Source organism: Copadichromis virginalis, linkage group LG3, assembly GCF_057382275.1.
Source record: "Copadichromis virginalis isolate Kocher_CV1m ecotype Utaka linkage group LG3, C_Virginalis_male_GT1.1, whole genome shotgun sequence".
NCBI classification, from domain to species: domain Eukaryota; kingdom Metazoa; phylum Chordata; class Actinopteri; order Cichliformes; family Cichlidae; genus Copadichromis; species Copadichromis virginalis.
Genome location: NC_140620.1, coordinates 47937228 through 47960878, shown reverse-complemented (window position 1 = coordinate 47960878; position 23651 = coordinate 47937228). Strand labels below are relative to the sequence as shown.

Sequence of the window (23651 nt, the reverse complement as noted above, 5' to 3'; positions counted from 1 at the left end):
TGCAGGTTCTTTCAGCCGTGCAGCTAGCTCGACGCCGTGATAAAGGAAGATGGAATCCATCAATACTGGGAGACAGGTGCTGGAATTACTAATCAACTCTTAGCTGGGAATTATGTTGCCCATGGGCTGCAGTGAGGAATCATGGGAAATATGATTCAAACTTCCCTCACTTCTGATTTTGTTTGTTTTTTATTCGGGTGAGAGAAATTTCACCTGGAATCGAGCTGTGTGTTTGCACCTGACGAGTTCAACGTTTTCCGCTCCGTCAAGACCACCGTGCGTGAACTTTGTCAGATGCTATGAAATGTGCTTCAAGCTTGTGCTCAAAAGCAGCCTGCAAAGAAGCTCTAATCCGAGCGGCAGTGGCATTATTCATGTTTCCACAATAGCTTGTTATTCATCAGAAGACAAAGGAGATTCTCATTCGGCTTGACATAGATGGAGGAGGGCCACGAGGGTATTATTCACATCTGTTGAGAACAGTAAGCACAGCCAACTGGATGTCGCGATACACAATGCTTATTAATGCAAACAAAGTCTCCCAACACAGTATATAAATGGCGTTTTCCTTCACGTCGGAGCATAAATATTAATTGTATTAAATATATGATGTATTGTAGTTAAAAAGCTCCTTCACTTGTTTATTGTTAAGCCAACAGCATGCGCTTTATTAATGAGAGCAGCACATCACTGCATGCCACATAAAAAGCCGTACACGCTGAGGTGCGCTGTACTACAACTGTGCACCACGAGGTGGCACTGCAGGCTCACAAACAGATGCTGTTAAACCGCTCTTCTTCTCCGGTTGTCCTCCCCTTCACAGGTGTGTAGCTGGATCAGATACATGTACACACCCGCAGTGCAAAACCTGAAATTCAGCAGCGCTCATTAAGCCCCTCATTAAGCTCCATAGCAGTATAGTTTGCTCAATACAGCATCCAAATAATCCTTAACCTTAACCACGGCAATGAATCAGCAGACTGCCTCAGGGTGTTTTCCTTGTTTGGTTTTTCCCTCTAAAAGTAGTTCATTTGCACAGCTGTCCGGGGAACACAAATTGTATTATGCTCACTTCCTGTGGCAGGACATCTGTTGCTTTCAGCTGGCACGCCTTCTGAGTGTGCTGAAATGCTCTTTATGCACCCAGATGACATTATCATAACTAAGATGAGTACTGCATTTTGTCTTATGTCGCATCCTTTCCATTCATAGGGCAGGTGGTTAGAAAAGGGGTTACTAATTATACCTGTTTCCCCCACAGCAGCTAAACTACGGTATTTGTTTAATCTTGTCAAAGAAGTGAAGCATCTGCTCAATCAGTCTTTATTCCAAATAAATGGAAGCTATGGGCTTTGATGTGTCACTGAAAAAGGCTTTATTTCCGCGCGTTCCTTTGTCTCGACACCGTCTTCAGTGAGCTCACTGAGACAATTTGCGGTCATAAAACCACTGCTTTCATTGATATAATCACATTATTGCTCATACTGACACTGCTTATAGCGCTTTAAAATTGCCTGCAATTGTAAGGAATGCAACTGTGGTTTCTCTGTCATTCCTCAGGTACTGTTATCGTCATGTGGGCATGTGCACTGTGTCCGTTACGTCTGTAAACAGGAAACAGCCTTTCACATCACAAAGTGAAACTGCTGAGCATGTTTTCCCATACCTGTGTCACTACAGCTACAGACCTTCAACCTTTTAGTGAATCACAACTATTCAGAGAACAATTCAAGACATTAATGCAAGATATCTCGCAGATTCCAGTCACGTGACTCTTGCTGGTAGATTTAAGCTAAAGATAAGATCTTAAATATGTAAACAGACCGCCAGAACAGGTCAGCTTTCACATAATACATGTAAGCACAATAAAGTCATTCACAGTGATAATGCCATTATTATTGTTGGGTTCTTCATAAGTTCTTCTCCAGCCCCATGAAGCAATTGCAGGGCCTTACAGCTCGCTGGTTCTGTATAAACCTTCCTTACCTGCAATGAGTTGGGATTCGGCAGGATAGAATACCGATTTAAATACCACTGAATTAACATAACCTTATTTTGTCCCTGTCTTCACATCATAAAGGCGAGTGAGAAATTATACTCCTGAGACAATTCACCAGCTGTTTTTGTTAAACTACAAAAAAATTCATAGGCAATACTTCAAATCCAAAATAAATCTGGATTCTTGACTCCAGTTCTTGAAAGCAAAAGCATGTTCATAATTCACATAGTAACGCACATTTTTTCCAGCTACTCTTATTTAGACTGGCCAGATCGGGATTTTGAGATGATTTTTGCATATTCCCGTCCAGATTGGTACAGAGTTCGACTCTGCTTCAAATCACTGAAGTCCACGTGGAACAAGCCAAAACGAACGCTGAATCCATCGGCCCATTCAAAGTTATCCATCAGAGACCATGCAAAATATCCACGGACGTTGATCCCATCTTCTTGTATAGCTATACAAGGACAGAAGAAAGGAGTTACATAGAGCCATCTAATTAAACCATGACTAGTATCATGATATGTGACAAAAGGATCATTCTAAAGTACTAGCAAAAACCTGTTTACTAGGTCCACTCATTTATATCTTCATTATAAAAAGTAGATAGAGCAAAAACTGCTGTTCATAAACATCAAACAGATGGATAATAAAGACGCGTGTATTTATCTTTCTCTTTGCAAACGACATATTCATTGCATAAAAGTAATCAGTTGGCGTCGCTGTCGCTGAACACTTACTCACAGATCTGAATCACAACACATTCCCGTGACCCCAAAGTGTTAATGCGCTAAAAATTGATTAGCAGAAGCAACGTATGCGTAAGATACACACAGACGTATGTGTAACGCTTGTATCTATAGTGTCGCTGTCAAAGGCATCTGAAATGAAATGGTAATGAAACAAGTAGAGATGGACCGATCCGATATTACGTATCGGTATCGGTCCGATACTGACCTAAATTACTGGATCGGATATCGGAGAAAAATAAAAAATGTAATCCGATCCATTAAATATCACGAAAGCACCTCACAAAACTTGCAACACGCCGTAACTCGCCTCAGAACGTCGGAGCAGTATGCATCACGTGATAGAGCAGCTGTGGCATGCGGGACCTGTCGGTGGTCTGGATAGCATTTGGAGCTTCGCTAGCAACCTGGCATTTCATCTCCGACAAAGTTATCCCCGAGAGAAGTAAAGCAAGTGTGTAAGTCCATCTCTGAATGTTTGTAAAGCATTCCCACGTTAAGCTTAACGAGCGACTGCCTCTCGCTCTCCGGCTGCTACTTCAATCGTGAAACTGCTAATAATCAGCTGATCGGCTTTTCTGTCGCGAGTCTGTCTCTTGTTTGTTTTTGGTCCACTTTGCACCAGAAAGAGGAAACCAGCGGCTGAACAACAGCAGCACGTTTAAGCTTGATAAGCTGTTGTTAGAATTTATTTAATATTACTTTCTACACCAGGATCTTTTTCTACGTAGCTGACGGCTGTAACTGTGCAGGGGCGGATCTAGCAAAGTTTAGCCAGGGGGGCCGATAGGGCATTAACAGGGAAAAGGGGGCACAAAGACATACTTTTCTTTCTTATTCTCATTTAAAATGTCTAGCTTTTAATAAATAATTATCTGACACCCAAAGTTTTAATTTGATGTAAAATGAATAGAAGTCAATTACTGTATATAGTAACTATTAAGTCTAATATATATACCCTAGTAAGCTATAGTACATTTTCCTTTGGGAAGGTACCATCTGTGCAGTCTGCAATTTTGTTGAAGAAAGATGTTGAATCTATTTAATATTTCTTGAAAAATAATTGATTTCTGTGCATTTTTTTTCACACTGCATCAAATTAAGGTTGATTACGTTGATTAAGCATCATGAGGTGGAGCGTGAGGGGTGGTTCCCTATTTTTTATTTATTTATTTTTGTTGTTGCTGGGAGTTGGAACCCTATTAGTTAGGTTGCTTAATATTTACGCTAAGTACTCTTTAAAATACCAGAATAGGGAGGATGGTGTAGGTCTAAGTTTATTAGATTGATCAGTATTGCTGAACTATGAAATATTTTTTTTGTATACAGGTATAACAGAATAGCTTTAGTGTAGTTGTTGTTTTAAACTTGAGTATGAACTTGCAGACTTGCAAAATGCAGCAAGATATTTTAAAAAAACAGTTTTGTTGATTAAAAAACACTATATCGGATTCATATCGGTATCGGCAGATATCCAAATTTATGATATCGGTATCGGTATCGGACATAAAAAAGTGGTATCGTGCCATCTCTAGAAACAAGTATTAACTTTACCGCACTGGGTACCCCTCTTTGAAAGTGAGGTAAATAAAAACCTTTTGATACAACACAAACAGTCTTTGGAAACCAAATTTATGATAAATGATAGCAAGAAGATTAAAGGTACATCAAACCAATTAAATGTTTTTTGTTTTAAACAAGACTAAATTTGTCAATTTGGAGAAGCTGCAGAATTAAAATGATATTTTAACCATTATTTTCCCGATTCGCATGCTTTTAATTTTTTAAATACGCAGGATTTATGCAGTCCCGATTTACTAGCCATTACCTTTTGCCACTTCTGAGATGGTGTCCTTGTAATACATACAGCGCTGGGCATCCTCGATCTGCAGTGGCCCCACCTGAGAGAAACCATTCTCTGTAATGTAGATCGCCGGGTTGTTAAAAGTGTCCTGCAAAGTCATAGGGCAAATATTATTGTCAAACAAGGCATCACAGCCTGTCAGACATTCCAGGGGGAGACAGATTGGTCTACAGTGTGCCGTTCAGCTGCGTTTCAACGGCGCCAGGCTCAGACTAATGGCGTGTGACAAGTCACAACAGCAGGAAATTGCTCGTTTGCAAACACTTTTCAGCAAAGTAACTGTTTCATTCAATGTGACAGCACTAATGAAGCATCAGTGTGTTTCTGGAGGTGTCGAAAAGAGATTGCTGCATGCAAAATCAATAGTGAGACACTAAACAAATGCCAGTGTTCTCCTCGTACGGTTGAAGGTGATCTATCTTGTTGCTGGTCAATTCATTTTGAGCACCGACTTTACTTTTCCGCAAGGTGAATCCAAACTGTAATGAAAAGATTTGGTCGGCCCTTGGTTTGGGTTATTTTTAGTGTAATATATTAGCGTAAAATTGTGCATTTTTACATTTTTGGACTCTACTGCAGTAGCTGTGCATGGCTCACAGTTTAAAATAATCCTTATTTATGTTATGCCGGGACTGGTGAATTATCTTAGTCAATCATTTATCTGAAACAAGCGCTTTATACTCCCTCCCCCCACTTTTTAAGGAAACTTTCTTCTGATTGGCTGCCCCACACAGACTGTAACCAAAAGAAAAAAAAAAGATTTTTAGGAAAAAGTTTTACCTTAATGTACTTTAGGAGTTTCCTCAAGCCATCTGGCACTACAGCCAGCCAGGACAGTCCACTGATGGGCCAGGATGAATCCAAAACTTCCTCTGTATCTTGGTCTCCCTTTATACACAACATCTTTTCACAACCTCCTCCTGGTTTGACTTTGCGAGACGTGTAGTAGTTCAACGCAAAGAAGTCGGCAGTTCCCAGAATGGCAGATTCATCCTTGGAGAAACTGGGGAGCCTTGAGGCTGCATTGTATCCTAGCTTCCTACTTTGAGCGTCTATAGCAGATCTCATTATTTCTGGATAATCACCGGTAACAAACACGGGCCAGGCGAACCATCCCAGTTTAAATGCAAGGTCACGTTCAGTAGCAGCAATGTCCTTGGGGCAACCTTGGTTTAATGGCTCACACCAGTCGCTGTTGAGGGCAATAGACACGGCACCTTTCTGCTCTGACCTGTAGCGAGAATTGTAGCTGTGCCAGGCCATGGCGTGGGCCCGCAGCATGTTGTGTCCTACCAGGTAGGCAGCAGTGCCTTTCTCTTTTAACCCTGGGGCATGGATGCCGTCTTCGTGTCCCAGTTTGGCGCACACTTGTGGCTCATTGATAGTGATCCAAAGTTTGACACGGTCCCCAAATGTTTGGAAACAAAACTGAGCGTAATTGTCAAAGAGACTGGCTATACCAGGTGATTTCCAGCCTCCCTGGTCTTGCAGAGCTTGAGGCAGGTCAAAGTGGTAAAGGGTAACCATCGGTGAGACATTTGAGGTTAGCAAATCATCAATCACTTTGTTGTAGTATTGCACACCTGTTGAACAGAGAGTGCCATAAATGGGTAATGAGATACAATTGCCTAAAGCCATCAAATAGGCCTGGATCTAATTCCAGCATGTGTGTTTCAGGTCTATGAAAATACCTTTCTGATTGACATGTTGCGTGGTCCCATCAGGCAGGAGGCGGGCCCAGGAGAAAGACAGGCGATAGTGCGTCAGCCCAAGCTGCTGGATACACTCCAGGTCTTTCTCCCACAGCTCATAGCTGTTGCAGGCCACGTCTCCATTCTGGTCCCCAAACACTCTGCCTTTCTCATGACAAAATGTGTCCCAGATACTCGGTCCCTTGCCGTCCGATTGCCAGCCACCTGAAAGACCGCGTAAAGGTTGTTCAGAAAAACAGGTAAAGTGTTGACATATAGAAATATCACTCTGTGAATTTATTGTGACAGCATCTAAGACGTCATCTACTCTAGCGGTTATTTACATTCATCTAATTACATAAGTGTGTTAAAGACTGTATTAGTCTGCCAATATTTTTTTATGTGTACCAAATGAGTGACAAATGTAAGGAACAACTAAAAAAAATGTGGGGAGAAATACAAGTAAATGTCGGAAACAGTGTTCAGAAGAACACATTCAACTTAGTTTTATTTATATACCACCAAATCACAACAACAGTCGCGTGTAGCTGCTTTATATCGTAAGGTAAAGGTCCTACAATACTAAAAAGAAATGTCCAAGAATCAGACAACCCCCTATGAGCAAGTACATGGTGACAGTAGGAAGGAAAAACTGCCTTTTAACAGGAAGAAACCTCTGACAGAACCAGGCTCAGGGATGCGCAGCTATCTGCTGCAACCGGTCAGGGGTTAGGAGAAGGAAACAGGCGGCAGGGTTTTTTGTTGCATTCGAGTTTTGAAAACCAGAAAAGGAGCCATTCTTCCTCGGGTGACTGACAATAGCATTATGGGATATGATCAGACTGTGTCACAGAAAACAAAAAGTAATATGGTGGTGAGAGATGAGCCAGCCTTAACCATATTCTTCAGTCCACATGGGCATGAAAGCGTCATGGGGGGTTGTTGGCTTCCATGATGACAGTGCATAGATGCATGGGCCATACAGGTCACCGAATGGTTTGGTGAATAAGAAAATCATATGAATCACAGACTTAAGGCCCGTTTAGTCACCAGATCTCCATTAGACCAAATGCCCTGTTACACCAATGTCAAAACAACAAATGAGGAAATGATGAATACATTTTCATTTATCTGTATCTCCATCAATATATTCAGTGCAATGGCTACTATTTCTTTACACATGCTTAAGTTTCACCAAACACTCATTTAAAGCATGTTACAGAGTCAATAGCGCCAATATTTACCAAGTAAAGTATTCACGGTAAAGCGAATTACATTAGAGGTTCTCGGAGTGTAAAAACCCCCTCTCTCTCCCGCTCCATAACAGTTATCACTGCTCCATTCAAAAACTTGTTTACATACCTTCTATTTGATACGCAGACGTCGCCGCTCCCCATGCAAAGTCACGTGGGAACATGTTTTGTGCATTAGGACGCTGAAACAAAGGTGTTCCTATATCTTAGCGCGTTATGCTTTTATCTCTCTTAAATTTAATACACAAAGCGATTTGTCTCCCTACAAAGCGGACGTTTTTTTGTTTTGTTTTGTTTTTGTTTCATGTGGCATCGCAGCCATTAACGTCCACAGACCAGGAACTACTGCGAGATGTGACGTTTCGTAAGTCACGTACAGAAGATTTCATCCAGTACGGGAAACTCCGAGGATAATTATCTCGCTGGATTTTGCTTTTTTCGACAATGCCACTACTGTAATACTAGCTTAATTCTGTTATTAAATAATAATAAATCAAAAACACATTAGTTCACGGGATTCGGTCTTTTCATGTTCAAAATTTAGGGCAGGAATGTGGGATTAAGAAATGAGGAAATGAAATCCGAGGTGCACCTGAAAGCACCGCAAGATGAGTCGAGGGTTGCGATGAAATCAAAGGCTGTTGCCAGCTTGGTAAATTAGTAAAAGTCTATTTTGCAGTCAAGCAGAGCAACTAAGTGAGTTTCTGCTGTGAGTTTATGGTATTAACTTTTTTTTTTTTAATTATAAAACAAATAACATAAATTCAAATTGTAAAGACCCAAATATTACGATGCTATTAACAATTTGGACAGAAGTATTTCTCTAGATAGTATAAGAAATGCAAAAATGAACTATAGTTATAACACATATGGTATGATACTTCCGTATCATATACAGTCTATCGTTAAGCCTCGCACGGGTTCTAATAATGCTGTAGTCTAGTTTTCTATATGATGAAGTGAATCATTTGATCTCATCAAAATGAACACAATGGACTGCGACAAGAGGGCAAACAAATACTATCAGATTATCAAGAGTATTACATTCTCAACTCGGTGGAGTGGAAAGATTCAAACGTCTGTATCAGGGCAAAAACAAATCCTTATCATGGCTTTCATGTGAACTGCAAACTAGACCAAACGACCAGAGGTGAAAGTACAGATCCTGTATTACGATAAAATTAGCAAGAAAAACATAAACACTCACTTTTTTTAGTCCTGCAACAGCAGTATTTTTTTATGTCCACCATATTTTTTATCGCATTTTTATATCGCAGGTTTATATTTTAAATGCTATATTACTTATGTTGATAGTTTTACATGTAACTGTGCACTGTTTGGTGATGTGCAACAGGTACATATCCAGAAAAGACACTTTTAACAGTTCCTTTGCGTTCAACCAATGAACCTCGTAGACGCAATCCTCCCCCAAACTCAAAGGAAGTCATCTCCTGGTGCTTTTATTATGAAATGCGGACCGGATGTGGTTTGGAATCTGCTCGGCCTTGACCGCCCCTGACTTTAGTGGCTCCCGGGGCAGGACCATGGGACTAGTAGGACTTCTCAATGGAAATAAGGCTAGTTTTAAATCTTTTCTAAAGACACCGGTTAACAAAACGGACACGCCGACTACTCTGGATACGTTATTATACAGTTTTTAGTGTATTTTTCCCACATTGGTAGCACAGTTTGAGCTAAAACTGTTGTTGTTTTTGCGCTCTGTTTTTTTTCCCTCAAAGTAATTTCCTGTTCATGACCGGGGGCGAGAGTTTGCACGCTTGTTTCTCGTCCCGTACGTGTTTCGAAGTAATGGGAAATTTAAAGTGAGCGTTAAAAAAGCCCGACCGCGTTTCCTGAAGTTGGGAGCGGATAACCTGGGATGACTGCAGCCGCCTCCTTTGGATAAGACAACACACTGACTTGGACCCACGCTATGGGCAACAAAGGGAACCTCTCAACAACTGGGCTAGTTATTTAGCTACCAGGGAGGATACTCGGCATTTGAAATGTGGTAGATTTGCCGAGCTGGGAGGAAATGGAAGCCGATGCCAACATGGAAAGGGAATTCTAAATGAGTCGTTTTCCAAACAAAGAAGGACACCTCCGTCGGACTGAACACCGCCGAGCAAAGGGAAAGCCTTGCGAGAAATGGAGGAGGAAGGCTCGCTTGAGCCAAACAACATACTTGCAAAGGTCTCATTCTTCTTTGCCCGGTTCTAGCAACATCTACCCGCCCGCCTGTTCTGTTATCAAAACATTGTTTCCTTCGCCGGTGCTGCAGTGCTTTTCTGGCCGCGTGTGAATTAAAAATGAGGGTGGATCGTTTGCAGTTGTTTGGGATTTTGCTGCTGCTGAGCGGCTGCTGTGGCTCAGCGGCATCATCCGCGTGCAAATCGTTTGATGAAAACTCGAAAAGCGGTGGGAAAATCGTGCCGTCCTACAAGAAAGTGGTCTGCAGCAACATGGAGCTCCATCAGGTGTTGCCCCCGGACTCTCTCTCTTTCCCGAACAGAACAGTGACACTGTGAGTACACGCATACAGATGCATGCTGTGAAAACACATCCCATCAGTCACTAGATTCACTTTATTCTCAGTAAGGACTGTTTCTTTCCTGAAAGTTAATGTTACTGGAACTGTTTGCGACGTCTTAATAACCATCTTATCCCCCTTATTCATACTGCACAAACATGGAAAGATAAATATATCTTGATAAGCCGACCACAAACTATCATTTCACAGCTATATACTGTAAATAGCAGTGTAAATACTAACCTTGTGTAACAGTAACCCCTTCCTGTTATGCAGTGATTTATGCAGAGGCTGCTAAATTGCACACATGCCATTATAAATGTAAGAGCTCATAGGTTATGGATGTGATTCTTTTTCCACCTGGTTTTACTCTGGCATGGTTAGATCCTGACAGCACACCTGGCTAACACTAGCCAGGTGCCTTTTTTTTCTTCAAGAATTACACTTTTAAAGTTTAGTTTTAGGTTGTTGGTATGTAGCCACTACAGTAATATGGCCTTACATCAGAAGCAGGCTTTGAGGCTGTGCAACCACTGCCTCTCCATCAGTGTCATTGATTAAAGTTGCTGGTCTTTGTGTGGCAGTCTGCAGGGATGAAACGCACACCGAGACACAAGCTGCTGATTGATTGAGGCCTTTGTGTTGTGTCAAGTCAGAGCAGATTTAACCAATTGACACTCTGGTTTTGGTCCATCACTGAGCATTTGACAGGGAAAAATAAATAAAAAGGAATTTGAATAATCTTGACAGTAAGTCGAAGCTGCGTGCACCCCAGAGCTCTTGTACTTTGTGGTGGTGGTGTGCAATGGAGGAAATATGAGAATACCAGGGCAGGGTGCAGGAGTGGAAAGCAAATAATGGACTCCCAGGAGGGAAAGAAAGGCAGAGGATTGGCTGGTAATAAAGAGTTGTAAGACAATTGCAGTGCATGTTTTTAAGAGCTTTACTATAAGCCACTTGTTAGATTTGAGGCACTTTCCAAAGGCGCACGTTTTTAAAAAATGTTAGTTTGTATTTCAAAACAGGACTCGACTGCATTTGCAGATATTTGAAACTTTCTTGTGTCATATGAGACTTGAAAATCAGCCCATGCGCATAGTTTCTGCAAGGATGTTGTTAAGTTTGGAGTTTGGGTTTATGTCCAGAGTAATTTTATCAAGTAACTGGAGCCCAAAAAACATCCAAATTAGGCCTGTATAGTCTATCCTGGGTGGAGCTCCACACCTGGCAGTCATTCAACCAAGTGTTATTACCAAAAGCACTGATCCAAAAACACAGACTGTACGCTTGTCCTTATGATTAAATGTCCCATTAAACAAAGCATTCATAGTGTGCGTCAGTTGTTTTCTTTACTGTACGGCATCAAGAAGCCACGAGGAGTCCAAATTTACTCCAGCACATGCCTGCTGTGATGTTATTGGTGGGTAGAATCAAACCGCATATTCAAGCTTCTCGCTAACACAGGAATAGATCATATGGGTGAGTTTACTGTGTGCGAATTATTAGTGTTAGGGCAGATTTACCATTACCTGCACAGACTATGGGATGTCTCATTGCAGTTTAGTTTAAAGGATGGTGAGCAGAATGGACAAGTAGACAAGATCCGTCGTAAACTGGAATAAAACACTTGTATGGCTCTTGAATAAAAAAAGAAAAAGATAAATTCCACTGCTTTTATTTTTATTTTCAGCAAGGATTTATGGAGTTAGTGCTAAGTATGGTGTGCTCTGAAGTAATGTAGTGGGCCCTCCCTTCTGTTTGCTTTGTCTTTATGTCTACAGTGAGCTTGTAGTCTCTCATCACGCTCTGACAGTGATGGATCGGAGGTTGAGCCTGGTTGCTCATGATTTAGCGCTGAGCTCCAAAGAACAAGAGCAGTGTAATTTGAGAGCTCGACCAAAAACAGCCATGAACGCGAAAGATTTTATTCAGTCGCCCACGTTTGTTTTTCTGGGAAGCAGTTGTCGTTTATTGTTGGAAAACAGTAGAACTACCCTGTACTTGTGGAACTGTCTTCATAGTTCCCTGCAGACATGAGTGGCAATGAAATGACAGTCTATGCTGACTGCAAAGTTTTTTGGGTGGCAATTTATAACCTGTAAAATCAGCGACCCCTCTCGGGAGACGCAGCTGGCCTCGCAGGAGTCCCAGCTGGTGTGAGAACCCTTTCCCAGTCTTGAAAATGATCATCCCCCGTTTCTCCTTGTTAAGCCAAAGCTAATCCCAACATTTTCAGCTGCTCTTACTTTGTCTGTTCATGCAGCGATAATACTGGGAATAATGTCCGGAAATTCACAGATGAGATTCCTCGAGGTGTGCGAAGCTAATAGATCTGTATCTAAATGGCCCTTTAGCAGGCTTTCCTGCCAAATCTGTCGCTTTGGATTAATTTTTTTGGAATATTAAAAATTTCATCATTTTCAGTGCCCCTCTGAGGTTAATACACAGTAATATCCTTCACCTACTCTGGCCCTTTGGGTGTCAGTTACGGTATATTGTCAAGGAAGTGATTGATGGCATGGTGTCTTTCTTGTCGGAAACAGCATGTTAAGCTAGATATGATTAGAAACCCATCTGTCATACTAATTCCACCCCTTTGTACTTCTGATTTACCTCTTTGGGGGGTCTTCTAACAAATAAAAAATGTAATCCAAGCTTTTCACGTGAGAAAAAAGAAAGAAAGCTTTGACCTGTAAGCACATTTCTTTTGGAAGTTTGTCAAAAACTCTTTAGACTTTGAACTCGCTGAACTACAGTGATAATTGGCTTGACTTCATTCCAGAAAAGTTACCATGCGTAAGAGTAGAACAACCAGAAGTCTAACTTTAATCGTCGCTGTTTACACATGAGCAGCTGTACAGCTAAATTAGCTATCGTCTTACCCTACTTGAATGCTTGGTGTTATTGGCCTCGTCCTCAAACTGAGTTTGTGTAGTTACCCGGTTTAGTCCTGCTCTCAATGCCTCTCGGCAGAGAAAAAAAAAAGAGTAATACATTCCTCACATTTGTGCTCTCCCAGTGATACCACATGTCTAAGTAATCCGAGAGGAAATGACACAAATGTGTTTACAGCTGGCCTGTCCTCCCGTGTCAGTGTGGGCCCTCGGCTAATATACGAGTGGTTGAATTTAACTTTTATTTTAAGGGTTGTCTGAGTAGTATGCATGGGTGTGAGCATTTATTTCTGTGTACCTGTATAAGTTTCAGCCTCTGCATCCACACAGACAGGAAGAAACTAGACGTGAAGTATTCACCAAGCTCATATTTCTTTACAATCCTTGTTTAGTGCATATATATATTTTAAAAAAGGATCCATTCACAGGAGCACCTGGATCAGACTGTAAAAATGCGTGCACCTGGTTTTGGCCGCTGCAGAGCAGCGCGGGATTAATGTCTGGAGAAAAGCAGGGATTTCCTCCCTCATGGCAGAAAAAAATCACTCTGATTTGATGACACATTTGAGTGCAATAAACTGTCTTGTTTCGCAGTAGTGCAGACCTGGATGCTGTAGGCTCATCTGGTGATTTCATTTCCTTTAAGTCGAGCTCCGTGGAGTTGTTTCCCCTTTGGATTTTAGATCTTTAAACTTTTTTCAGCGTGATTGTAAATTCTGGTCCAAAGCGCAATCTCTGTGCTTACGTCAGTCGTCTCATCAATTTTTCCATGTCATGCTGAGAGATTTTAAAGTGCTTGTGCGAGGAGAGTGCAGGTGCTTGCTGTCATGCATGTCCTAAGAGGGTTTGTTTTTGGTGCTTTCCGAGCAAACCGTTGGTCTCAAGGAATGCTCCTGTTTTGTTTTTTTTAAATAGTAGTTCTGAAGTGTTTGCAGAAGAGGGTAAAATCCCAAAGGCGAGGCATTCACTGACAGCTGCGCAGAAAGTCAGTCTGCAGGCTTTCATTTCGCAGACCAGTTGAGCTTTGACTTTGTCAGGTTGCCTCAAGTATCGCTTAATCCCAGACAAGCAATTCAGTTCGGTGTGTAAACACGAGCTACGTGCTGTGCGGTGCCTACACGTCTGTGTTCATTTTCCTGCTCGCCCCCCCTTTTTTTTTTCCTTTACCCCGGTGTTTGAACAGCGGATCATTTTTCCATTCAGCTGCAGAGCTATAAGGTGAATACCGCACTCTAATGGTTTGTCCTGTTGAAAGCTGAAAGAAGATATTTTAATACCAATGACTTACAAGGATGAATTTGCAAAAAGAGGGTGTATGACATGTGCCTTTTTGAGCTTGCCAGTTCGGATGAATCACTGCACCTTTATGTTTTCTACATTTTTTTTTTCACTCTTTTGTCGTCCATTTTTCTCACACAATATTCCTGAAAAAAGTCTTCATACTTTGATTTTTTTTTTGTAGAATAATAAAGAGCTGAAAATCTTTACATTGGCACATGAGAGCACCTCAGCCACTGGACCAGGTCCTTTCCCCACCTGAACTCAGACCTACTTTTCCATGCACTATATTCAGAGGAAGTCACTCTAGAAGGGTTTTTATGAACCCATCTGCAGCCTGAATCTTATTTGAAAACCTGCTGAAGGGTTACAGATCTCCACGCTATGAAGTTCTTTGTCCAAAAGCCTCTTGAGCATAAAGAACCTGTAGGGAGAACTCCAGGGCTTTGTCCTTGAAACACTACGTGGCTGCTTGCACACTTAGCAGTGGCTGGCCATTTTGTGTGTTTCACTCCCTCGCTGCACAGTGTAAAAATTGCCTTTCACTAGTGTAGTTTTTACTCACATAGAGAATGAGATTTAATCTAGACAAGTGCATTTTATACTACTTGTGACTAAGAGTGGAAATTCTGTTTTTAGAGAAGGTTTTTCCATAAATGTCATTGAGATTTATACCATCTGTATCAGTAGACAGGATGTGAGATTTCGTAGACTCCCCTAGCAGCTTGTTCCTGGCTTGAGCTCAAGCAGGTCTTATCTATGCATCAAGATAAGCAAGACTCCCTCATGTGTTGTTAGAAGCACAGACTGAAGAAATTCCACAGACTGGTCCTTTGTCTGGCGACCTCAGGCTGATTTCATGAGACAGACAGCAGGGAAGCAGACGATCTAACTACACATGTCCTGAGGCCAGTGAAGACACTAGTATTTAAATGGCCGTGATCTCTATGGAGACTCGAGGCTTTGCTCTATACATATTATTTACCTAGTCTGCAGTGGTAAGGCTTTCACATGAATGCAAGAGTGCAGAGAGGACTTTGCAGCCCAAGCGGTTTCTAATGTGGCGAGGTCACACTCCTGTCATGAGGAAGAGGGTGGGACAAAGCTAGCAAAAGAGCCAAAGAAGGGAGGAATGAAGAGAGGCCAAGAAAAGTGTGCATGGCTCTCAGGAGAACTCTCTTTTATAGGTTTATTTGGATGACTTGAGACTTACAGGGCTTTAAATGTGCAGTTTTGTAGCCAAACCTAATTCTTGATGCTTTACATAACCTCTGATGATGTCGGTGATGGTGAAGGTTTTCTTTTGCCTGCACTGAAGTTGTTTTCACACATGGACTTGGGGACAGTATTGGGTTTCAGGTTTGGGCATTGTTTGAGTAGCCATGCACACACAATTGCATGTTTACCCTTTAAATTTATTTATTTATCACGTATTTAGAATTTCATGCCTAAAATCCTACTTTTCTCAAATGCCCAACTCAGGTTTAGGTTTTACCCCCAACCCTTTTGTCAAGATTCTCATCAGGGAATTCTCCATCCACCCATTTCCTTCCATTTATCCAGTTCAGGGTCACTGGTGGGCTGGAGCCTATCCCAGCCCTGGACAGGTTGCCAATTTGTCATAGGGCTAACACAGAAAGACAAACAACCATTCTTTCAGCCAATGTAGATTAGCCAATTACCTAACCTATGCATATCTTTGGACTTTGGAAGGAAGCTGGAGTACAGTGAAAGATATGTATGTGCATTACATGCAGACTCCCCAAAGAAAGGGCAGCCGACTGGTAGATTTGAAGCCAGGACCTTCTTGCTGTTAGTGAATACCAATGGGAGACTTTAAATATAGTGTTTTTTCAAAGGATTTTCTACAAACCTGAAAAGCTCTAACTAAAAGCATCGCTGATCCACCCTAGCGACTGGTTGAGGTTGAGGTGGGTTAGTGTATACTTGGAAGGTTATGACTTTGATTTTTGCATTGCAGATTTGTTTGTTTATTGCTCCAAGTTTTGAATGAATCTTCAACTTCAGCTCTTTTCAGTTTTATTATTATTCCTTTAAAAAAATGTAATAAAATCTTGCGTATGCTCTTTTTGTAGTGTGACGATCCAGCCAACATGAGAAATGCTACAAAGAAGTAGCCAAACATAATAAATTCCCCCAGCCTTGCATTTATTGGAGTGCTAGTGTACTGAAAGGTGTTTTTGTCCATCCCCTGTATTCTGCTGATTAAGCCCCACATTGCTAAAGCTGGATTTCATCCATTTGGTATTCCATGCATTTCACGTATGAATTAGACTTTTGTGACGAGAGACCCAACATCTGCGGCTGTATCATCGGACCATGTGCACACAGGCAGTGAACAGAGTTTGCAGTCTTGTACATCATCGAGTCTTAACATTTGCCATTTCAGCGTTCAGAAGCATGGAAAACAGGAACTCTTTATGTGCGTACTTTCTCTGAACGGCAGGGAGCCAAACAGCAAATCTCCAGAGAGTCTCCTCTGTCCAACCCTGTAATAAAACGGCCCCTCAACGCCCCGTAATGACTCCAATTTGGCCCCGGGTTGTGGGTGCCACTAAGCATGTATGTCACCCACCATTTCCCCTCCATGCTAACCACACGTCCTTGCTCCCGCACTCTTTGGGAGTACTTTTAAAGAAGGACCATAACTGGGAGGGACACACGGGAGCAGAAAGCGGGCAATTAGCTTGGAGCTTTCCTTGCTGTGGGTTAGCTCTGCTGGGAAAATAAACTAGATAATAAAATGCTGTTTATTACCCCGAGAGGAAGCTATCAAGAATTCACACTTAGGTTAGATTTAGGTTTTAGACTTTCTCAGGCTCTCTCTTCCTCTATTTTTTCCCGTTTTGTTTTAGTAAACAACTAATTGGCAAAGTTGCATTTAAATTGGACCACTGTTAACTCTAACCACATTGCTTTTAATACAGTGTTAGCTGTAAATATGAGATGAATATTTGGGTGTTCCTTCTATAAACAGGGATTTCTTCTCATAAGGACGACTCCCCGCACTGTCTAATTGTGTGACAGCTTCGAGGCGAGTATGCCCCCAATGAGTCATCGTGGCTGCCGATCAGATTGCGATACATTTACCTATAAAGTCAAGCCAGCTTACTCCTAATCCCACTTTGGCTACCAGACACTGCCAATTTGACATGAAAGAAGCACTCAGCTAAAGTTGGAGTTGTTTTTCTTCAGCTCTCCCTGGCAGAAAGCAACCTGGTGTGACTGGATGCTAAGCGTGTCTAGAGCAAAAAGAAGTTGGGTTAATATTGTTATCTGTCAACAAGTAGCACTCTGTCATGAATCCATTTGCTTCTGAAAAAGACACTCGATCCTTTTGATTCCACCTTTGCATTTCATTAGCACACATTCCTCGCTGATGTTTTGGCACCGCGGCTGCTTTACTGACATTGCACAGTAAAATGTTTTTATTTCAACAGCCTGGAAATCGTTATGCAGTCTTTTGTGTGAGTCAATATCTGTTGCTTTGCGTTCACACTTTTTTTTTTTTCTCTGCAGAATTTTAAGCAACAACAAGATTCAAGATCTCAGAAATGGATCCTTCTTTGGATTATTTGCTTTGGAAAAATTGTGAGTATCGTTATTTCCTCAGCCTGTGATTTAAGAGAGCATTAATGTGTCAATATTAATGCTCTGTTTATAGCACATTGAAAGAAAGCTTTTTTTTTTTCTTATGCTTAGGTTGTACAGAAACATAAATCGTCACTAATGCACCTCACATATGTTAGTCTCAAGCTAAAAAAACCCCTCATAGTATTTCATGTTATATCTGACAGTGCATTAGCAGGAGCCATTCATCACTTCCCAAGTGAAGTTTTGGCTTGTGCAGCAGGAGGTTTGTTAAACACACACTGGCATCGTGTCGGCAAAACATCCGAGTCGCCTAAAATGTGACGTTTTGCACACCTAACTTCAATACAGGAAATCTGTCTAAAGTGAAAGACTAAAGATGGTACTAGAAAGGCCTAATTATAGGCATAGCCACTAGGGTTGGTTGTTATCTGCCTGGCAATATACTCTCAGCACACAGCTGCTGGAGTATTCTGGGATGGTTAAAGAGACACCGCGGCAATGAAGTATTGATGGCCGTTGAAATCTGTAAAGAGGAAAGTTTTATAGATGTGTTAAGGCATTTCCAGGTACAGTGGCTTGCAAAAGTATTCGGCCCCCTTGAACTTTTCCACATTTTGTCACATTACAGCCACAAACATGAATCAAGTTTATTGGAATTCCACGTGAAAGACCAACACAAAGTGGTGTACACGTGAGAAGTGGAACGAAAATCATACATGATTCCAAACATTTTTTACAAATAAATAACTGCAAAGTGGGGTGTGTGTAGTTATTCAGCCCCCTGAGTCAGCACTTTGTAGAACCACCTTTTGCTGCAATTACAGCTGCCAGTCTTTTAGGGTCTGTCTCTACCAGCTTTGCACATCTAGAGACTGAAATCCTTGCCCATTCTTCTTTGCAAACAGCTCCAGCTCAGTCAGATTAGATGGACAGCGTTTGTGAACAGCAGTCGGCTGGTACCTGATGTTACCAGCCAATGTTGGCTATCTGCTGATCTGTCTGCATCAGCATTGGCAGTTGTGACAGCCGACGAATGAAAATTTTAAAAGTAAAGTAGAGACGAGAAAAACGCCTTCATCCAGCCGTCCTCTCCTGTTGAAACATGTGTTTGGAACGCCACAAACGCATCAAGCAGCTGATCAGAGCAGAGTCAAGTGAAAGCAAGTAAATACTTACACAAAATAAATGTTACGAAAATCTGTTTATGCTTTATTTGTCCCCCCAAAAAATTACCCATGTACAAAACATATTAAATTGCCAAATTCAGAATAGATTTTCAACCTTGACACTAGTGTACAGAATTCTGAATATGACTTTATGTACTGACTGCTGCCTGCGTACACACATTTTAAGAATGTATTGCTGGCATCAAAACATTTTTTTTCCGTTTCAGAATTTAGTTTCAGGTTATTATTTATAATTATATATGAGATTTGACTAACTGGAAATTCACTGCACTCTTTTCTTTTGGAGAGGATACCAGATTTTTGGAAAAGAAGTTTTAATTTGTTATTTGAAACAGTCCTGGGACTTTCATATATCTGGATTCTTTATAGATTCACAGGCGAAGTCTCTATGGACTATTGAATTGGGTCACTTGTTAGTTTTAGTGCTCAGGCCTCGAGGATAAACAGGAGGCTGCATGTTTAATGCTTTAAAAAAATCTTTGATCTTTCTCTACCAAGAAAGCCTTAAAGGCTCTTGTGTATTTTGTCTGTGAGCTTGCAGTTGCCTTGGTTGTAAAATCTGTACTGCCTGACTGTCGCGCTGTGAAACTACAGGCGGGTTTACCTGAAAACTGAGCTTTCATTGCTCCTCACAGACCCCACCTCCTCCAGTCCACTCTCAGCCAGCAAGGTGAGATCACTAAAAGGCTTACTTGCTTTTGTCATTATAAAAGGGCAAGCCAAGGCCAAAGGTGTTAGCAGTGTAATTCCTACATGCTACACCGCTCTGAAATAGTCCTATACTTTACCTCTTACCTTAAGTTGAACTCATTTTTCCTCAAACTCTCAAAGCAGGAAAAAAATGCAGCACAAATCTGTCTGAATGCACTGAGGCTCTCCATCTTGCCAGCCACCCCTCCTTCCTCCCGCCTTCACGGCTTTTCTTTTCCCTTCTTTTTTCACTTTACAAAGGGACTCTCCCTCATTTGGACGGCCTTAATGCAGTGGTGACGACTGAGACAGCAGCTGGCTGTGAGTGCCAGAGAGGGGTAGAGAATCCATTATGCCTCTCAGGCACTCTGCGTGAAATTGCAAAGTAACTGTGGAGACCGCTGTGTTTTGTTGGGGCCAAAGGTGTCTCTGCATGGGAATAAGCCACACAGAATCCCCATTATCTCTAAATCCAGTGCTGTGGGGGAATGCTTATTGTGGGAAAATGGAGCTAGTATGTGGCGTTTCCTGAAAAACTGTTTGTGAATTCATCAATGGTATTCTGCAAGCAAGCATCACATTCATATAAATGGGTATTGGAACACAGCCTTTACTTAATAGACTTCAGAAAAGAGGATTCTGCTCATACGGCTCTAATTTGCTTAACCCGTAGGATTCATGTTAGACTATGTAACCTTTTAAAATATTGAAACAATTATTACACAAATGAAAGGTTAAGTTATAAGATTTTAAATGACTCATTGCTGAGTTCAGCATGCTTCTAAATCCTAAAAAGTTGCAAATATTTCTACAAACTGGGCATTTAATAGTAGTATAAAGATCTGAAGATACAGGTTGTGTAGTTTTAAAAGCCTAATTCCAATTTGTGGTTGAGTTCAGACTCCCTTGTACTGAACGTTGAGTTCAGACTCGCCCTTGTACTTTCTTAATAATATGGTACATATTTTTGATGGCTGATATTTTTCAGTTGCATGCAAACACACTAATACACACAGTGTGTTTTGGCACTGTCTTGCTGGAATAGTCAGTGCATCTTTGGATGGCAACAGAAAGTCATATATATATATATATATATATATATATATATATATATATATATATATATATATATATATATATATATATATATATATATGCTGCTGTTAAACCGTGTTCCATAATGTAAGGAAAAGAGTGGGAATCATTCTAGTTTGTATTTATAGTATCACATCAGTGCAGAAGCTGACTGAAATGAGTGTGGTGATAAATAATGTGAGCGACATGGCAGTATGCAGCTCAGTATTGGCAGATATCGAACCCCAAAAGCGATCATGTTCTAAAAATGATGCTGGTGGTTGGTTGAATAGCGCGAGCTTCTCTCTCTTCAGTGGAAATGCGAGTCTAATGCCAGAAACCTTCCATATTCAATATATAACCCACTATGCCAAAAACAAACTTGGAAAAGCGGCTTTCATTAATCTTATATTTACATGACACATTTTTAATTTGTTTTAACGTGCATATGAGTAACACCTTTGGAAGACAGCATACACGTGCCCTGAAATATTGGCAGCAGCTGCAGATCCACCCTTCAGTTTGTTGCCAGTTCAAGACCAGTGCTGGAGAACACTTAGAAGTATTCAGCCAGCTCTTTCTGAGCATGACAAAAGAAGAAACCTGGCGTTTTTCGCCTTGCAAATAGATTTAAAAGGTACCAGGTCATGTGTGGTTGGATGTCTGTGGAATGAGAAGTGTATTTATATTTGGCTAATCCACATACTGGAATAACAGAGCTATGGTGTTCTTTTTTTGCTATTAGTAGTAGTGGTTACACCAGCAGATCTAGAGCTCAGACCTCCAGCAGACATTATTTTGTAATTCTCCTGGTTAAAAGCACTCAACACTGAGCTTGACATTAGTCTTTTTGGCAGCTATGCGTTTTGATCATTGAGCCAGATGGAGGGAAAGCGTTCTTTTCTGGCTTCTCTTGGACCCAGTTGAGGTTGCCAGATTGTGTTTGTGTCCTCCAACTGTAAACACTGAAACTCTAAGCAAAGTTTACACAAAAAATAAATTAGCTTCAGCAACAAGCAAATTACCAGACTCAACACGCCTGTTTATGCACCCAGTACACTCTCCAATCTGGCTCTTCCTGGCTGCGACGGCTCTGCAAGGATATTTTTGATTTCTTTGTCCTGCCTTCTCATTTTTCTCTCAACACAACTTCACAGAGAAGCCAGCACATCAAAAGTTTTTAACAAGCAGTAGTTTTGTGTGTGTGTGTTGTTGTTTTTTCAGTCTCTGACTTATCTGTGGCCACATACCTGCCTTCAGATGACAGTTCATTGACATCAAACAGGCAAAGTTACCCAGAGGCCTTTTGTGTGGGTTCAGGTGGCGACTAGAAAGCCTCCTGAACCTCGACTGTAATGAGTGACTTGGCAGTGCCAGCACAGGTGAGCACCGCAGGAAATCTCTGACCGCGAGCCTTTGAACCTCAGGTTTGGGAGGTTTGTGTGCTTGTGTGTGAAGAGAAAGAGAGCAGCTTTGAGGCTCAGGTTGTCCTTGACAACAGCTATGTGGTGACAAAGGGTGTTAAGTTTGAAGAAGGGATCTTGTCACTGGGTTAAACAAAAATGCATGCATAAAAAGTTTTCCTAGCAGGAACCATGTTATTATGGGTGCTGAATGTTGCACAATGAAATGTTAATTTCAGATGATGGCAATGGAGTCTAGTGGTTACACTGACTGTTCTCAAAGTAGAAAACTGGAAAGATTTCAAACTACTGAGCACAAATCTGGAGGTATCTCACAAGCCCAAATGCAAATCCTTTTTGGTAACAAAGGTAACCAGTTGGAGTCGGCCTCAAAGCCATATCAAGAAATTTCAAGAAAATTTGCAGCAACCAGATATATACAGAACGATGTTTTATTTCAAGCCGAGAGTGTTCGCAGATGTTCTTTCTGATCAGCAGTGTTCCTCGCTTTAACTAAAGAACGGTAAACTTATAACTGTTTTGTTAAGGAGACTTGGATGATTGATTAGCAACACCGTTGCAGTTGTGCTGTCTTGTTGCTGTTTGCACTGCTCAAATCTTTTCATTTTTCCACAGGGACCTGCGGAGTAACATGATCAGTCATATTGAACCAGGAGCTTTTCTTGGCTTGCCAGCACTAAAGCGACTGTGAGTATTTCTGTAGCTCTGCTGTCTCTTTAATGTGGTTTCTCTATGTGTGTGTGTGTGTGTACTCCATATTCCCACATTCAGGCCCTCAGGGATTGCCGAGGTGTTCTTGTTTTTAAACCTTTCAAAGGATTGCCTTAGTTATATTTCAGTTGAGAACAGAATCTTGTTAGGAGACAGATTTTGTTCAGCTTGTCTTCTCTTAAACTATTAATTGAAATTGTGTTTTGTTGGTCACATGTTATTTTAACCCTTTAAAGCCGGTCGGAGCGGGCACGCTCGGTTTTGCGTAACTATTTTTAAATCCCGGTAGCTCTGCAACCACGTAAACTAGCGCAATAATTTTTTTGCATATGAAACCAGAGGAGTTGTACTTACATCTTATGCCATCAGCTTGTCCTAGGTCACGGTTTCCTTCCACATATAGCTTTGCAAAAATTGCATTAAAAGCGCTTGCAGCAACAAAAACATAATATTCAAGAAACACGCTTTGCCGATCCGATCAGCTGTTTGTAACACTTCCTACGTCCATCAGCACGAACTATCGCATATCCGCCATGACCTGCCCGACACCGGAAGTGACGTCATTTAGACGTAGAAATGTAGTTTTTTTACCATCAGGGCCTTGTAAGGCTATACTGGTGTTTTTAAAAGTTATGTTTGACTTTATGACTTTCTGTGTCGTTTCTGGGATGCTTAGAAGTCAAATTGCACTG

General features: G+C 41.3%; 2 protein-coding genes across 2 annotated transcripts in view; one reads left to right on the top strand and one right to left on the bottom strand.

The window, feature by feature from the left end:
* Positions 1–668: 668 nt before the first annotated feature.
* gba3 (glucosidase, beta, acid 3) lies at positions 669–7944 on the bottom strand. Its single transcript, XM_085451448.1, has 5 exons — positions 7666–7944; positions 6304–6528; positions 5393–6195; positions 4577–4700; positions 669–2456 (listed from the first exon to the last, which is right to left on the bottom strand). The coding sequence occupies exons 1-5, from the start codon at positions 7718–7720 to the stop codon at positions 2254–2256; spliced, it is 1410 nt and encodes a 469-aa protein (XP_085307574.1). The 5' UTR covers positions 7721–7944; the 3' UTR covers positions 669–2253.
* A 1127-nt stretch (positions 7945–9071) lies between these two features.
* Positions 9072–23651, top strand: part of adgra3 (adhesion G protein-coupled receptor A3) — a 28640-nt gene continuing 14060 nt past the window's right edge. Inside the window, exons 1-3 of the mRNA XM_085451447.1 lie at positions 9072–10080; positions 17799–17870; positions 22864–22935. Coding sequence (XP_085307573.1) covers positions 9866–10080; positions 17799–17870; positions 22864–22935 — 359 coding nt within the window. The 5' untranslated portion in view covers positions 9072–9865. The remainder of the gene's footprint in view (positions 10081–17798; positions 17871–22863; positions 22936–23651) is intronic.

Excerpts from the sequence above, each read along its gene's own strand:
- gba3 (XM_085451448.1), bottom strand. The coding sequence starts at position 7,720 with ATGTTCCCACGTGACTTTGCATGGGGAGCGGCGACGTCTGCGTATCAA. Across the intron at positions 6,196-6,303 it reads GCAACATGTCAATCAGAAAG|GTGTGCAATACTACAACAAA; the intron begins GTATTTTCATAG and ends TCTGTTCAACAG. Across the intron at positions 4,701-5,392 it reads AACTCCTAAAGTACATTAAG|GACACTTTTAACAACCCGGC; the intron begins GTAAAACTTTTT and ends ATGACTTTGCAG.